Below are 16,766 nucleotides of genomic sequence, written 5' to 3'. Positions count from 1 at the left end.
CCTCAGAGCCGCGACAGAGCACTGTATAACCAGAGTCCAGTGACTCGCTCACCCTGGGCTCTCTTGTTCACACTAGTCAAATGATGTTCAAATGCTGAGAAGGAGCAGGGAAGAGGCACAGAAATGACTTGGGGCCTGGCCAGCACACCTTCGAGCGGGCAACCCGAGGGGCTGCAGCTAGTCAGCTTGACGAAGCGGTTCCGAGGTCTGTCTTTAAGGTCTATAGTCACCCAGCAGGAGGAGGTAGCTGCATTTCCGGGTTTGGCTCTAGCAGACAAAGGTGTAAGGAGAGCTGGCAAACCTGATGTTAGAAACATTGACATTGGAAATCCATATAAGTGTAGAAGAGTGACGGAACCAATCGTGCGGGGACGTGGGAATTCACTCTCACCTGGCCTCTGGGGCTGGAGGCAGCACGTGGCTGGCACTTCTAGCTCCTGCCGTACGAGGGGCAGGTGCTGCTACCGACTGCTCCCCCTAACCCCCGCCCTGCTGTGGAGCTGTCAGGTGACTTGAACTGGAATTTGTTTGGAGAGAAACTGCTAAGGAGCCTTATCAGCCCTGAGCAGAGAGTACCTGGGAGCCTGCCTGGGTCGGGCGGGTCTGGTACAGCCTCCCCCCAGATAAGGCTCTTCTCTGGACCTGCCACCCATTGGAATCTGGAATAATTCCCTCCGAGGTAACACCCGGGGCAGCCAGGGCAGGGCAGGGCACGGCCTGCTCCCCTGGAGCGTTAGGGCTTTCAGGAGTCAGAGGTGCCGGCAGAGCAGGTTGTACGTTAAAGCAGCGAAGGCAGTTGGGGGGCAGAGGAATTGGGTGCTGTGCCATTGCACTTGATACATCTGACTGGGGTACATGTACACACTTACACACGCACACTCACATGTGCACACACACATGTACACATACACATATATACACACATACACATACACGCACACACGCTGTCCCTGGAGCGCCCCAGGATGCGACTGACGGGGTGGGGGAAAATAATCACAAGAACTTTTGCTGAAAATGCACATCTAAGCTGGAAATCTGTGCAGGGCTGGGCTCAGCGAAAATGATCTTTTGAGCTGCTCTTTTTAACCGTGGTCCTGTAGTTCCTGGTTTGCGTCGGACCCAGGCAGGAGACTGGGCTGCTCTCAGCTGTAGAAGCCATTGGAATGAGCCAGGTCGGAATGAGCCAGGCCCTCAGAGCCTTCTGCCACCAATCGCCCCAGCAGTCACTGATCCACACCAAACCACGTCCTTCCAGTCAGGCAGTTTCATATGCACACGTCAAACCCTTGGTTTGCCACTCAGACACCACGGTGATGGGCACAGTAAGGACCGAGAGAAGTTAAACAGGCAGACAGACAAGGAAACAGTGGCCCTGGCTACAGGTGTGTGTGTGGTGCAAACGGATGAACACCAGTTGCTGGCTGAAGGCACAACCTTAATTCCTGCATCTCCTGTCTGTCAGCTATCAGCTATCATCCGCTTGGCAGCCTGAGCTCCGATTTCTAACGCAGCGTTTTGCTCTGGCCTATTGTGGTTCTCATGTCCAGGGGCGCCTTGGCCCCTGGTATCAGGAGCCGTGCTAAGGAGGCTGCTTTTCAAAGGTCCTTAAGTAGGGTTGCCAACTTTCTACTTGCACAAAACCAAACGTCCTTGACCCAACCCCTTTCATGCCCTTCCCCAAGGCCCCACCCCCACTCACTCCAGCCCAGCCCACCTCCCTCAGTCGCTCGCTCTCACACCCTCACTCACTTTCACTGGGCTGGGGCTGGGGGTTGGAGTGCAGGGAGGGGGTGAGGGCTCCAGGCTCTGGGATTGGGCTGGAGATTAGGGGTTTGGGGTGCCAGAGGGGGATCCGGGCTGGGGCAGAGGGTTGGGGTGCGGACTCTGGGAGGGAGTTTGGGTGCGGGAGGGGGCTCAGGGCTGGGGTAGGGGATTGGGGTGGGGGTGGGGGTGGGGGTGTGAGGTCTGGGAGGGATTAGGGGACAGGAGGGGGTTCCGACCTGGGGCAGGGGGTTGGGGTGCCGGGTGTGAGGTCTGGGAGGGAATTTGGGTGTGGGAGGGGGTTCCGACCTGGGGCAGGGTTTCTGGGTGCGAGCTCCGGCCAGGCGGCGCTTACCTCAGCCAGCTCCTGGTCAACGGCACACCGGCGCTAAGGCAGGCTCCCTGCCTACCCTGGCTCCACAGGGCTCCCGGAAGTGGGGGGTGCAGGAAGTGGGGGGTGCAGGGCCCTGACTCCCCCATCCTCCGTGACAACTGGGGCCTCCGGGTAACGCTGCAGTAGGAAGATGTCACGGGTTGCTGTTATTACTGTCTGAGTCGTGTTATCATTATCTGTCCTCCGGCTTTGGGGGGGTGCATGCTGCGAATTTGCTTGTGTCCCACAGGGTCTAATGGGGTTGGAATCCCGCAGGTTTGTTATCCTGGGGGAGCTCAGCGTCCGTGTGACCAGTGCCAGGGACACATGCGTGTGAGATCTCCTGGCCACATGGAGCCCACCCGGGCCACCCTGTTCTGGGCACACCCTGGATCTGACTGTCAGCCGAGGGCCGAGCACTGGGCATATAACCAATGTTCTGACTTGACCCCAGCCTCATGGCCCGGCGATCCTGGCCTGTCCCCCCCCCCCCCCCCCCGGCTCCCCTCCAGGGGACAGACCCCCACAAAGATGGTTGGCCTGGAGGGGGTTTGGCTCCTGTCAGTTTTCAGGAGATGCTGGCAGGGCCGGACCCCAAACCACAGGCCAAGGGGCCACTGAGCACAATCACACGGTGACCACAGCCACAAGCTGCTCCCCATCCCTGCTGGATGAATGTCGGGTGAGACACAGAGACAGCGCTTGGGAGCCACAAACCCTCTGCCAGCTGGGCAAAGCTGGGAATGTGACAACAAGACAACACACCTGCCTTCAGGTGCTTTGGGTGGATGTTCCTGATTGCATGGGTGGGTCCCTTTAAGATGTTCAGGTTGTGTATTTCCAGGGTGAGAACTGGGGCTGACAGGGCCAGCAGGCCGGTGAGGAGCAGGAGATGAGGGCACCGGGCAGCTGCAAAAGGGAAGAGCCGGCGAGAAGCTGGGAACACAGACCCGCCCTTCAGGAGCCGCGACTCCCAGTTCCCTCTGCCAGGACAGTGCCCCCTGGAGCAGCCAGCTAAGAGCACGCTCCGCTGCTCCGCGCTCACAGCAGCACAGAGGGGAGGGGAGCTGGGGAGCCAGGCGGGGCGATTGGGAATGTGGGGGCAAGGTGGTGATCGGGGTAAGGGGAATTATGGGAGAGAAGAGCATTGGGGGAGGAGTGTCTGGAGGACTGGACCAGGGTTGTGGGGGCAACCTGTGGTTCTGGGGAGCCCCGTGCATGGTTGCTTGAAGCTGCAGCCTCTGTTCCCTGGCACAGCCCTATGGGAAGCCCTAGTTGCCTTGCTGTGGAGACAGTCACTGTTGCCCAGCCCAGATTCCCAGCTCAGGCCAGTCCCACAGTCAGGCTCCCCCGTCCATCCCCCTACACACAGACATCCTCCCCCCAGATTTCCAGAGCCCTGCTTAGCCCTGCCTGCCCCCAGCCCTGCTCCGCCCATGGCCTGTCTCCCAGGGCCCAGCCCACGCCCCGTGCTGCCCAGCCAGCATCCCTGGCTCACAGTGGCTCTGCAGGGCGCAGTGGGATCAGCCAATGCTGCTGAAGAGGGAAGATGAACATGCCCCTTTTCTGTTGGCAGCTTGCGTGTAACCTCACGGCCTGGGAATGGGACTGGCATCGGTGCCAGGTGCGGCTCAGGAACAAAGACCAGGGATTTCGCTGGCCAGACCACTGTCTAACGTCCCAGGTCCCCATCCCCCCGTGTGCTCTGAGGGGAGTGTGAGAAGCTGCCCGTGGCGACAGGCAGGGGCCGGCCAGGAGCCCCGTATTGGAAGGGAGCCGGGAGATTTCAAACCAGAGCATTTTCAAATGTTTCCTATGAAAGGATTGATCGGCACAAGCTGAATGATGGTGTCACACGGAGCAGCTCCACGGTGATGCCGAGGGAGGGGGCACTGATCCCCTCAGAGAACTGGGCCCTGCTGCCTGCAGGGGCAGGACGGATGTAGAGATGAAGAGCCAGGCCCTGTGCCAGGTGGCATGGGAGCACCAGGGGCCTCTTTCCTCCCCTCCCCCTGTCTGTGCAGGAGTGGGGCAGGGTTCCTACCTTGGGCCCAGACAGCACTAGGGAAAGGGACCAGTCCTTGCACCAGGCCTGCGGGCCACCATAGGGGCATTGTCCTTCGCCAAGGCGTGCGGCCAGACTCCTAGCTAACTAGTGTGCAAGCTGCCATGGGAGCATGTGCTAGCTGGGGAAACGGGCTGCATCTTACCACACAAGCAGTGGGATGCATCCAGCCCAGTGGTCTGGGGCCTCCTCACCCGTTCCCTGGTGGCACATGGCTCCAGCCAGCAGGGTCCTACCCCACGAAGATGCCCTCGGCCCCAGCCCCTGGGCACCATTCTTTAATATAAACGAAGTGCTGCAGAATCCAGGGACCTGGCCGCAGCATTTAGGCCCAGCGTGATACCCTATAGATGGGGGCTGCCACAGGATGCCCTGGTATGAGGCAAGCACCGCGCTCCTGCTCCAGGGGTCTGCACGTGGCCAGGCAGAGCTGCGGGCAGAGCTTTCAGTCTCAGGCGAGGAGCGGTTCCGCCTGCAGTGGGAGAGGGATGGATGCTGCCTCTGCCCTACAGGCTCTTTGGATGTGGTCCGGAGGGCAGGGGGCCCAAGGACTCCTCTCTCCCAGCACTAAGGGCCCAAGTCTCTCCTCCCGCTCACCTCTCCTTTCTCCTCCCCCAGAAAATCCCTCTGGCCCCCGTCTCTCCTCCCCCCGACCCCAAACGGAAGGGCTGCTGGCCTGGAGATTTACTCTTGCGGGGAGCAAAGGGCCCATCCCAGCAGCCCCGCATGCCCTGCCTGTGAACCTGGTAATGCCAGGCATGTTCTCCAGCAGCGTGGTGCCCATGGGAGCACCCGGAGAGACAGTGACAGCAGGGCACAGAGTTACCAGCTGCAGACCTCACTGCTTAGAAGTGTGTGTTTATTCCAAAGCCTGGATCCCCAGGCAGGGCCATGCAGAGGGTGTTTGAGAAGCTCCCGCCATGCTTGGGATTTCACCTTTCCAGTGACCTCTAGGCCTGCTCATTGCATCGCCGAGCTAAAATGACGCGGAAGAGTCACTCCAGCCGAATGCTGGTGCGCGGGAGTCAGCCCAGCGCAGAAAGGACCAGTGGAGAAAAGCTCAGAAAGTCTGCAGGGAGGGAGAGGAGAAGGAAAGTGGCCCTGTTTCCTGGGTAACCCTGATACTTCCCCCAGCAAGGCCTGTGAGGGCGGGCGGGAGGTTTGGCCATGACACACTCTGACCCTTTTCCCTCCCTTCATGGAGCAGGGGTTGGTCTCACTGCAGACAGGAGGGTGGGGAAGGGGTGACTAACAGTAGGATGCTGGTTTGATGAGGATGGCAGAGGCCTGGCAGTTCCCACTACAGAAACTACCCCAAGTGATGCTCCCTTTGACATTCAGTCGAACAGAATGACAAGCCGAGTACCACCAGCCCCCACCAGAGCTAGACGCACAGTTCCCACTGGAAGTGTCCTGATCCAGGTCTTTTGTGGAGAACTTCATGTTGTCATGCACGGTGCTAGGATTGTTTGGGGCCATGGCGTCCCCTGCAGTCCCAGTGTAAGAGCCCAGCCTCAGCCTGTAGCCTTTGGACTCGTCTTCCAGACCGAAGAGGTTGTAGTCTGCGTATTTCATGGTGCCGGATGAATCGTGGATGACAAACCTGACCTGGTAGACTTTCTGCTTGGCGATCCGATAGATGTACTCCGTCCCCAGCCAGTAGTCATCGTGCACGTTGCCAAAGCCGTACTTGTAGGTGCTCCAGGACTCAGCCCAGGTGATCTGTGTGTCGTGCCGGTTCCGCTGGAGGACCGTCCAGCCCTCGCTGGTGCTGTTCAGCTCACAGTAGACCTCGAATTGATGGAGTCCTGTGGGCTGGATGACGAAGACGCCACTGACCCTGTTCCAGGTTATCTCGCTGCAGTCCTTGGGCCAGACTGTGGGCAAAACGAGACAAGTTGTCAAGAACAAAACCTCATGGAACAAAACCCTGCTCACAGTTACGATCACAGTGGAGTTTCCATAAAATCTTTCCTTGGCCTCCTTCCCAACTCCTCCGCCGAGGAATAGCAGCTGCATCTTGGCCAGATCAGGCTGCGCTGAGGAGTCCCGGAGGTGAGCTCTGGTCTCTAGCCTCGCGCCAGACTGATGTCCCCATAGCTGTGTCTGAGGAGTTCTCACCGCTGGCACTCTGCTCCCAGATCTCTGCAGTGTGTGTGTGTGTATGTGTGTGTGTGTGTGTGACCCCTGTGAGGGGTGACAATGCAAGCGGGACACATTTACCACTTACCCTGGGCTATCCGCATGTCACTGGCTCTGCTGCGCCGGAGGCTCCCTTTCCCCTGATCTGTGTGGGGAGGAGAGAGCCGAGTGACGTGAGGGCTTTACAGAGGATATTCCCAGCTCCACAGCTGGGCGTATTCTCAGCACATTCGCCTCCCTGTCCCTCCGCTGGCCCAGCTGTAGGCCTCAGTTATCCGCTGGGCACTGGGGCGCCTCTCCCTGCTGGGTTGCTCCAAACTCTGACACCCGCAGGGAGGCAGGAATTCACCCAGAATCCCTCCAGAGCAGAGACCCACCCTGGTACCCTGCTCAGCCTGGCCACAGCCCCGCGTCGCTGCCAAGAACCATCAGCAGGAGGGGGCCGGGCACCAATCCCAGAGGCCTGAGAGGCTCTGCCTGCATCGGGCACCAACAGGCTCCTTCCCTCTGGGCCAGGGCCCATTCGCACATGCGCAGGGCGGCTCCCTGGGCCCAGCTCCCAGCTCCCAGCCCTGAGCTCAGGCTCCCCTGGGCCCTACTGTGTCCCTGCGGTGGCAGCACATGTCTCTCCGACAGCCCCTTCTCGAAGGGTGGGAGAAGGGCTGGCAGCAGGCAGGAGAGGCAGGATTTCCTGCCAGCTCTCCAGCCAGCCAGGGCTCTGAGGGACGGGGCGGGAGGCCAGCTTCTCCTGTGTGCCCATCCCCAGCCAATCAGGGCTATGGAGGCAGGGCCAGTCCTCAAAGCATGCTGCTGATCCGTCCAGTGGGGGTGTCATGCCTTAGACTAACCCAGACTCCCCCTCACTGCTCTACCTGGCTCCTGGCCGCTCCCCTCCAGTCTGGCCCAAATGCAGCCACCAACCTCACCGCCCGCTCCCTTGGCTCTGCCCACGCCACCTTGTGCCTTCCAGTCCCTTCCCTGGCTCTACAGCTCCTCCTGCAGCAGCTTCCAGCCCCCGCGCCTCCCCTCGAGCTCTGCACAGCCCTGCCCTGCCTAGCTTGAGCTCTGTGTTAATTCTGCACCAGTCGCCTTGCTGCCTGAGCACCCCCATCTCATCCCGTCTGCCCCGCCTGGCTCGGGCCCGCGCTGCACCAGTTCACTCCTCCACGCCCCCTCTGCTGCCCAAGGCAACCAGCACCTCCTGGCTTTGTCCCATGCTGCTCCCTGCACTGCCCCTGTGGGCCCCCGAACCTCCCTCCCTCCCCTCCCTCAAACCGCCAAAGAACTCAGCGTGGTTTGAACAGAGAGCTACGGTTGGATTGTAATTTCTCCCAGTGGCTTCAGGCCTCCATAATCCCCAGGCAGCCAGTGAGTGACGTTCTGGGGCCCCAGGGCTGGCAGGGACCCCTAGGGCCAGGGGGGAGGGCTATAGAAGCAGACACATGACACACCTGCCTTCAGGTGCTTTGGGTGGATGTTCCTGATTGCATGGGTGGGTCCCTTTAAGATGTTCAGATTGTGTATTTCCAGGGTGAGAACTGGCGCTGACAGGGCCAGCAGGCCGGTGAGGAGCAGGAGACGAGGGCACCGGGCAGCTGCAAAAGGGAAGAGCCGGTGAGAAGCTGGGAACACAAACCCGCCCTTCAGGAGCCGCGACTCCCAGTTCCCTCTGCCCGGGAACAGCACAACCGAGAGCTGGGACTGCTGGAACCTCCCGCCTCGCCCAGCACAGCCTGGCACTGCCGCCCTCGCCCGTCAGTCTGGCTGGGCAGCCGGCCACTGGCCCGGCATACACGGGGCAGAGAGGAGATGCTAGGAACCGGCCCCGTTGGGACAGAGATTCCCAGGAGGGCGAGGGGTGCTGGGGAGTTTGGGATTCGCCCTGGAGAAATGTTCCCACCCCACAGAGACACCCCTGTGCCATGGAAATAACTGGGCAGGGGAGGGCGGGAGAGTGGGTGAGAGAAAGGGAAAATGGAGATTGGAGCTGGGGGGGGGGCACTGAGAGCCCTGGGAGAAGGGACCTGAGGGGTGGGGCTTGGGTGGGCACTGAGACCCCCAGGGAGGGGGGCCCTATAGGGGGGTGAGGGCTAGGTAGGCACTGAGAGCTCCGTTGAGGGGGGGCCTTGAGGGGTGTGGTGTGGCTGGGCACAGAGAGCTGCAGGGAGGGGGCCTGTGGGGTGGGGCCTGTGTTGGCACTGAGAGTCCCAGGGAAGGGAATCATGGGGTGGGGGTGGGGCTAGGTGGGCACTTAGAGACCCGGGAGGTGGGGCTGAGCGGGGGGGACTGGCCAGGGGCACTAAGAGCCCTGGGGGGGGGGGGGGCTGTCCTGTCCAGGGGGGGCAGTCACAGCCCCAGGAGGTGGAGGGGGGGCTGGTCAGGGGCACTCAGAGCCCTAGGAGGTGGGGCTGAGGGGAGGGACTGGCCAGGGGCACTCAGAGCTTGGGGGGGGGCTGTCCAGGGTGGGCACTCAGAGACCCGGAAGGTGGGGCTGAGGGGAGGGACTGGCCAGGGGCACTCAGAGCCTGGGGGGGCTGTCCGGGGGGGCACTCACAGCCCCAGGAGGTGGGTGGGGGAGGGGCGCACAGGATTTCAGTAATTCCCTGGCAGTGAAGAGCTGCTGGCGGCAGGGAGGAGCCAGCCGTGACAATCCCCACTTGGGATCCCTGGCTGGGCTAGTGGCTATGGGGGCCCGTGGCCAAGCTGCAGCGGAAGGTGACCTGAAGGAAATGCCTCGGCCTCGGCCTCCGGCTAGGAAGGGCCTGGGCCAGACAATGACCCACCGCGCAGTGTCCCAGCTCCCTGCCCCACATCTGCAGGGCACGGCCCCTCCTCTGTAGGGAGGTTGGCATGTACCTTAGTGCTGCTTCCTCCATCCCCAAAGGCCTCTCCCAGACAGTCTCTGGCAACCCCTGCCGTTCAGTATGCACATTACCCTGCTGTGACATACCGGGGGGGGGGAACCCCTCGGGGGTGGGGGGGGCTGTCACACAGCTGGGCAATTTAACCTGGCTGGGCAGGGGTGACTGTCTCCCTGGAGCTGGGGTCTCTGCTCCTGAGTCTCAGCCCAGGTGTCTCTCTGCCCTTCCCCCCAGTCGCCCCCAGGCGAGGTGGGAGTGCCCCACGTTGAGTTCCAGCCCCACATTCGCACCCACAAGTGCTGGTGGGTTCCAATCCCAGCTGAACACGCGCACCCGGCCCTAGTGCGGAGCAGAAGGGCCCAGCGCTGCCCCCCAGACCCTCTGGCTCTCCGAGCCTGCTCTTACCCATCACCTCCCCGCAGCACGTCTGGCCCAGGCTGAACGCTGCTGCTCTGTGCAGAGAGGCTGGCACTTCTAGCTCCTGCTGTACGAGGGGCAGGTGCTGCTACCGACTGCTCCCCCTAACCCCCGCCCTGCTGCGCTCTGGGGATGCTGCCCTGCTGTGGAGCTGTCAGCTGTCTTGAACTGGAATTTGTTTGGAGAGAAACTGCTAAGGAGCCTTATCAGCCCTGAGCAGAGAGTACCTGGGAGCCTGCCTGGCTCGGGCGGGTCTGGTACAGCCTCCCCCCAGATAAGGCTCTTCCCAGACCTGCCACCCATTGGAATCTGGAATAATTCCCTCCGAGGTAACACCCGGGGCAGCCAGGGCAGGGCAGAACTCAGGGCTGGTAGTGCCCGGGCCAGGCCAAGGCCCTACCACTCAACCATTATTCCTGCCAATGTGTGACACGAACAGGCCAAATGGGTGACACACGCCTGCAAACGGCTGGGTTTTGTTGCTCCCCCTGCCGTAGCTGACGGGTTCTAATGGGCTGAAGGATGTTCTCTTGCTGGGTGCTTTAAATAAACAAAACTAGAGCTGCACATTCCAGCCCACAGAGGTGCCACTGCCCATCCCCTATGGCCTGCAGACCCCAGAAGTTGTGTTACAAGCCCCACGCAGTCAGGACCCAGCAGGAGCCACGGGCTCCCAGCACCCTACACGCTTTGGGACAGGTCCCTACTGCAGATGCACCCTGCCACCGCCAGCTTCCCCGGGCCCCCGTTTCTCTGCCTGGCCCACAGCTGACCCCCACATGGTCAGGAAAAGCCATCAAGTGCCCCAGACACATTCAGGCTTCTCCTCTCCAACGAGTCCCAGAGATGGGGCACCGGCTGATTCATCACCTGCCTGAGAGCAGGCAAACATGTGAGATTTGTGTGTCCTGGTGACATTAAAGCTCACGGTGTAAAGTGCCTCTGCTTGGCAACTCCCTCCCCTCTCGGTCAGAGATGGGTGGCCCTTCCCGGCCCTTTGCAAAGCCTGTCTATATGCGCAGCGTTCGGGGAGGGCTGAGGCAGGAGGGGATTGGGGGGGGGGGGCTGGCAGAGTCTATTTTGGGAGATTAGGGGTGGCAGAGTTGTGCTTTATTTGCAGTTTTCTTTCTTTCTTCCACTGCCTGGGGACTGTAGCGGGGAAGGCAGTATCAGATACTAGGGTGGTGGGCACCCTGATCAAAGCCGGTCAGATAGACAGATGTGCTGCAGTTCCGTATTTACCTGGGTTTGGTGTTGGAGTTGAAGGCCAGAGCGCCTAGAGTCTGGGATCGACGTCCTAGCCTGGCTCACGGTTGCAGTCCAGATAACCACAGCAGCCGGTCCTTGGACCGTTCATCTGAGCCTCTCGTGGCATTTGTGCAGAACTCCTCACCCCCAGGAGCCGCTGAGGCCAGGAACACCGCCAGGCTCAATAAGGGATCGGACATTTGTGTGCCCAGCCAGAACCTCCAGGGTTGGACGCGTTACTGCTGCACGTCCTGGAAGGGACATTGACCCGCCAGCTCCGGGACGTTAGCTGGTCTCTGGCTAGGACCTCCCTGTACCTTCCTGTGCAGCATCCGGTACTGGCCGTTGTCAGACACCAGAAGGATCCCAGCTCAGCTGTGGTCTGGCGTTTCCCCTGCTCCTCCTGGGTCAGGGCATTACCCAGCTCTAACTAAAGGGCCTGGGATGGGGCAGATCATCCCACATCTGTTCCAGTGGGGTTCTCACCTCTTCCGGTGCAGCAACCAGTGCTGGTCGCTGTCTGAGAAGGTCACTGGCCCAGGTGGACCTTGGGTCACAGCCAGGCTGGCAATTGCCACATCTCTATGTGTGCTTTTCTGGGAAAACCCCTTTCCTTGTACGCTTGGGATGCGGTGCCCGATGGGGGAGGTGGCGTGTGGGAGGGAAAGTAGCCTGGGCCCAGATCCTGCCAGGAGCTCAGGGTGGGCACTGGGGATCCCGTACTGCTGCCTGCAGTGACAGGCTGACCCCTAGTGGCTGCAGTTCATTGCTGCAGCGTGTGCTGAGAGTGGGAGACAGGCGCACCCAAAGCATGAGGCAGGAGAGGAGAGGAGTCGGGGAAGGGGCAGCCTTTCCCAGCTCTGGTTCTGCTGGTCTCTGTGGCTGTCATCCCAGCAGAGGACAAAGTGGCCAGTTTAGTCCCTTTGGGACTTGGTTCATTGCTTACTGGTAAGGGACTCGCGTGAGTCTCACTGCTCCAGCCCAAATTTGAGCTTCCGTTTGCACTGCTCCTTTGTGTCTGTGGCATAATTTTATTCTTTCTTTGCTCTTGTGTTCTCATTAGCTCACGGGCTGAACTCTGGTGCTGTTGACGGGACCAGTATCATTTATCTGAAATGTTTATCAGCTACTTTTCTCACTGTTGGAAATTGTCATTGGAATCAACAACACTGGAATTAGTTTTTTCTGTTCTGAAAATGAAACAAGTTATGTTTAAATAAATTTTAAAATATCCAAATATCGGTAAGTCATTTCCCATAGTACAGACGTTTGCTATGAAGTGGTTTTAAATTCAATGTTTAAGACACAGGACATTTTAACACAGGACATATCAGTATGCAATATTTAAAGAGTGAAAGCTGCATATGGTCAATCATTTAATTTTGCCATAACAAGAAATAACAACTGTTTTGTTACCACAGATATACACAAAAATATGACTGAATCTTGAATAGGTTTCTTTTTTATTTTCCAGAATTTAGACCTTGGGTGCAGAATTGGTAGAATGAAAAGACGCAAAAAAATTATGTTAAGAGGAAACAGACAGTTTAATGAAAGTTAATCATAAAAAGACTCTGCTTGCCCATGTCAAAGTTAGAATCAGGACTCACAATTTTGTCAAGACCACTCTGTTTATTAGCACAGCGCTCTGCTAATACATTCAGATAATGTGAGCCCCCATGCAAGACCCAAACAGTCTTATTTATACAGATAAAAGGGTGCGAACTAAACAAAGGGACAGAGAGAACAAAATTGTAAAATTTACCTGGGGCACAATATGCATATCCTGCTTCCTTATTAGCTCTTATCGATCTAAGGCTAATGCTTCACCAATTGCCCTTACCTGGGGCAATTCATTAAGCAGTTAATGTCTGCTTTCCTGCCCTCTGGCTTGCAGCATTTCTCATTTCTACTTAAAGGTACATACAGCATTCTTTAATTCATTCTATTTCTTTAATAGAATTCATTTCACTTTCACAATCCCGCCTTTTGGTCAAGTTTACGCAAAGACCAACAATTACTGGGTTCCACATATTAATCGTTCTTTATCTCTTCGTTCATCAGTGATATTTATCATCATCATATTAGCACACTGTTTTGGGGCAGTCACCTGGGTGGCATACCTTACACAATTCTGGATACAACAGGAGATTAACTGAAAACATACAAAAATCATTAGGATTCCAAACAGGATAGTCAGGGCTCCCTGAAACAACCAGTTTCCTATGCCAGAGAAATTGAACAGGTTACTTAGCCACTTCCATAAACCTCTTGGCTCTTCATGGGGAAGATATGTGATTTGTTCTAAGTGGCTAGCGCGATCTATTACCTCACTGGTGTCGTCAGATATAAACACACAACATTCTTTTCCAATGAGAGCACAGGTCCCTCCTTTGGCCGCCAGCACTATGCCCAATGCCTGATGGTTTTGGAGGGCCATCTGTCGGATCGCCCCTGTTTCTTTGGCCAGGGTTTTTAAATTCTCTCCGATTTCATTTGCCATTATTTCAACTACTGCTTGTAACCTCAGGAGCCTTTTTGCATGGTGTATTACTCCCCCAAGTGGGATAAGGGAACTGCTAATGGCCTCTTCCCAGGTTAAGGGGCTTATGTTATTTACATACCATTGGGCATCTGGTAAGTTCCTTCTTCTTCGCCTGAAATTACGGAGGCGTTTTTGTGGGAAGGACCCTAGCACTCGGAATTGTGGGAAGACTCGGGCGGGATAACAGATACCTGACCAGTTAGCTGGTAACACAGTATAAGCTTTGGTCCCACAAACCCAATGATGGCCTATTAAGGCCGGGAAGGGTCGGTTGCACCCATTTGTCACATAGGTGCCTGCAAAGGAGGAGTAATATCCTCCAAAGGGCACAGGGTAATTCTCCTTACGAGGAGTGGTGTTATTTGCATGGCATTGAAAGATTGTATTGTTTTCACTAAGATTACTGTAGGGGGAACATGAGATTGATTTTTTTATTTGATCCCAGGTCAAGAAAAAAATTCATATCCCCATACCCGGCCCGCCACTCTTTAGTTTTCTTCGAATAATCCCATACACCATTGGCCACAATATGCTGAAGGCAATGGCTTTTTCCCAGATCCAGCCCTGTCCCATTACACACCCAACACCAATGACCTTTTCCTTCCACCACACTTATCCATTTAGATACATTTATTCCCACTGCTTCCCAAGTGTCATTGTTGTTCCATGTTGTGTTAAACGGACGGACGAGGTCCTCCAGTGAGGTCTGGGGAATTGAGTGGGATTGCCAGGACAGGAACACCAGCTTGAGAGTGGGCTATGTGGCTGCAGACCCAGCATTTAGAAATATTAAAGGGTCTGAGCTATCCACACTTGCTGCTGGATAAAAGAATTGTCTTTGTGGACTCCCCAGACCTTAAGACACCAGCAGCCGAGGAACAGGCGCCACCAGAGGCGCATGTTGGAGGCAAGGCCCTTCTGGTTCTGACAACCTCAACCGAGGGAACCGCAGTCACGGTTTTATGTCCGCCAGGCAGCAGGCGCTAGGCTCGCTACTGCTCCTTCTCGGACTTTTTTATTTGTTTCTGTATTAGGTTGTCCTGTAGCTGGTATCAGCTTTTTCTGAAAGACAATAACATTTTTCTACCCCTTTTGGGGTGGCATTTATTATTGCTTAAAATATTCCTTTCTTGCACAAATACCCTTGCTGATTGCAGGCAAAACAAGAGCAATTAACTCCATATTTGCCTGTGTTTTTGGTCTATAGGCAGGCCAGGTTTCAATGGCTTCTATCTTTTAAGGGTTATGGGGAAGTTATTTTACTGTTCAGTCATTAAATCCATGTGTACCTCAGTTTTAATTTTTATACAGCAGACCAAGTTTGTAATGTTTTTCCTGCTGTGTTAAGCTTTAAGTTTATTTACAGGTAATAGCTGAGAAGCATCATTACCAAAAAGGATTTTTCCAAAAATCCTACACACTATACATTGTTACAGGGGTACTTATTAACATTCAACTCATTTCAATTAAAGGTATCTTGTTATACCATGCCTTTTATTTAGACAATTTGTTTGCTGACCAGGTATGTCCTTTATCTGTAGCTTCTTTGTGCTGGTAGTCCCCCCACCCCCCACTCCCCTTCATCAATCAGTTAGGTAATTTGCATGAACACAGACTTAGCTTTTGGATTCAAAGCCATCAGCAGACACAATTAACGTTTACCAGAGTTTTGATTCCTTTTAACTCTTGCTTCCAATACACACACACATCTGAAAAAGAAAACACAATCTATTGTGGCTCCATTGGAGCCCTGATAGGATTTTAATTAAGTAGCATGTTTCGCTTGCATTTCTTTCACTCCTTCTATAATAGACACTGCACATGTCCTGGGGAAAATGCACATTCCTTCTATAGTTTAACGGCTACACATATCAATCATGTACCCTTATCAAAGTGACAGTCTGATTACACAGAGCCATCCCAAGGCTCAGTGTTTCTAACATTGCTTCTTTTTGTTTTGTGCACCTCACCCCTGCTCTTGCTTCAGAGGGGCACTGTCTTTATCCTTTTACTACAGCTCATCTGCTATTTTGTTACAAAAAAACAAACAAACAAAAAAGAATCCAGAATCTCTCCCTAGTCTCCTGATTTTGACTGCCCTGCTGCAGCCATGACTTGGTCTTTATTTAAAACCATTTTAAATTTTGTAAAAGAATCAAGTTACCCCGTAAGGGTTAAATGCCAAATCCCAAAGCCAACCAACACTGATTACCTGTGTCTGGCAAAAAGGTCTTGTCAGTTTTGCAACTTTGAATTAAAGAGTCAAATGGATTTTTAGTGGCATTATTCAAAACAACACAAAACCGATTTATCTTCAACCTACAAAACAGGAGTTTTACAAACCAGGTGAGTTGGTTTAGGTTCTTAGAACCTCACATATTTCTACAGACAGAAACATACACATTTTCTTTTCCTTAACATTCCTTCTACACTGTTCTGTTTTTACATAGCTGTATATAGATGATATTCCCTTTATACATTTGGGTCAGTTAAGTTCCAGTAGAACTCCACCCCCGGCCCATGTTCTAGCAAATTTGACTAAATTGTCCATAGTCAAATGATTTCAATCAGAGTGTCTCTTTATTTGGATTATTTACAGACATTCTTTTGGAAAAGGGCCCATTTTCCCTTCAGAATGGCTGCAAAGAAACCAAGACTTTTAAAAAAAAAAAAACCATGGTCCTTAACATTTTTACAAGGTTTAACTGCTTAATTCTTTCCAGCCTCTGTAGAGTTAACTTTTCACTCTTTCCTTAAATCACTTGTTTATCTCCCAAAATGACACCTTTATCAACCCAGATTTCACCATTTTAAGTATTGTTCCAGGGATTCATGCCTTTTCTTACTCCTGACACTATGCCCTTAGGGCTTCCAACCTGTTTCTCAGTTCCTTTATCTCTTGCTTGCCTGGGCCCGATCCTGCTGTTTCCAATGAACCGTTTTTGTGAGGGATATTGTGGTCACCTCACAATTCCGAAAGAAACGTCCAAGGAAAGGGACCAGAAAGGGTGGGGCCAGCCGAGGAGCCCACCCTCCCTGCTGAACCGATAGTGGAACAGTAAAGAATCAGTTTCTGAGGCAGACAACAAAGGGGAACAGAACATGGGGCTTTTTTTCTTCTTTCTTTTTACAAAGAGATGGGAGTATGAAGGGGGTTGGGATCGATCCGAGTCTTCTCGGAGAACGGGGTAAAGGGGAGTGCTCGGTCTGGTGGTGGGAGAGGAGGCTTTTAATAAAGCTTTTAACTTATTATTTGAATATTTGAGAGAAATGAGTTTCCATTCTGTCCACCTACGATTTGCCTCTTCCCATCATTGCATGAAATAATCAACCTCTCCTTTAGCCAATTTAGTT

The 16,766-nt window shown here is 55.0% G+C and overlaps 1 protein-coding gene across 2 annotated transcripts; it reads right to left on the bottom strand.

Moving 5' to 3' along the window:
- Nucleotides 1–5,041: 5,041 nt before the first annotated feature.
- On the bottom strand, nt 5,042–9,784 carry LOC135890751 (fibrinogen-like protein 1-like protein). 2 transcript variants are annotated; one of them, XM_065418164.1, is made up of 4 exons: nt 9,608–9,784; nt 7,793–7,936; nt 6,430–6,486; nt 5,042–6,076 (listed from the first exon to the last, which is right to left on the bottom strand). In XM_065418164.1, exons 1-4 carry the CDS (start codon nt 9,609–9,611, stop codon nt 5,448–5,450), a joined length of 834 nt encoding a protein of 277 aa, XP_065274236.1. In that variant the 5' UTR covers nt 9,612–9,784; the 3' UTR covers nt 5,042–5,447. The 2 variants fall into 2 exon arrangements, with proteins under 2 accessions (XP_065274236.1, XP_065274237.1); XM_065418165.1 differs by lacking the exon at nt 6,430–6,486.
- Nucleotides 9,785–16,766: the final 6,982 nt, after the last annotated feature.

This window comes from Emys orbicularis, chromosome 17, assembly GCF_028017835.1.
Source record: "Emys orbicularis isolate rEmyOrb1 chromosome 17, rEmyOrb1.hap1, whole genome shotgun sequence".
Classification (NCBI taxonomy): Eukaryota; Metazoa; Chordata; order Testudines; family Emydidae; genus Emys; species Emys orbicularis.
Note: the sequence above shows the minus strand (reverse complement) of the source record. Positions and strands in the feature narration are given on the sequence as shown.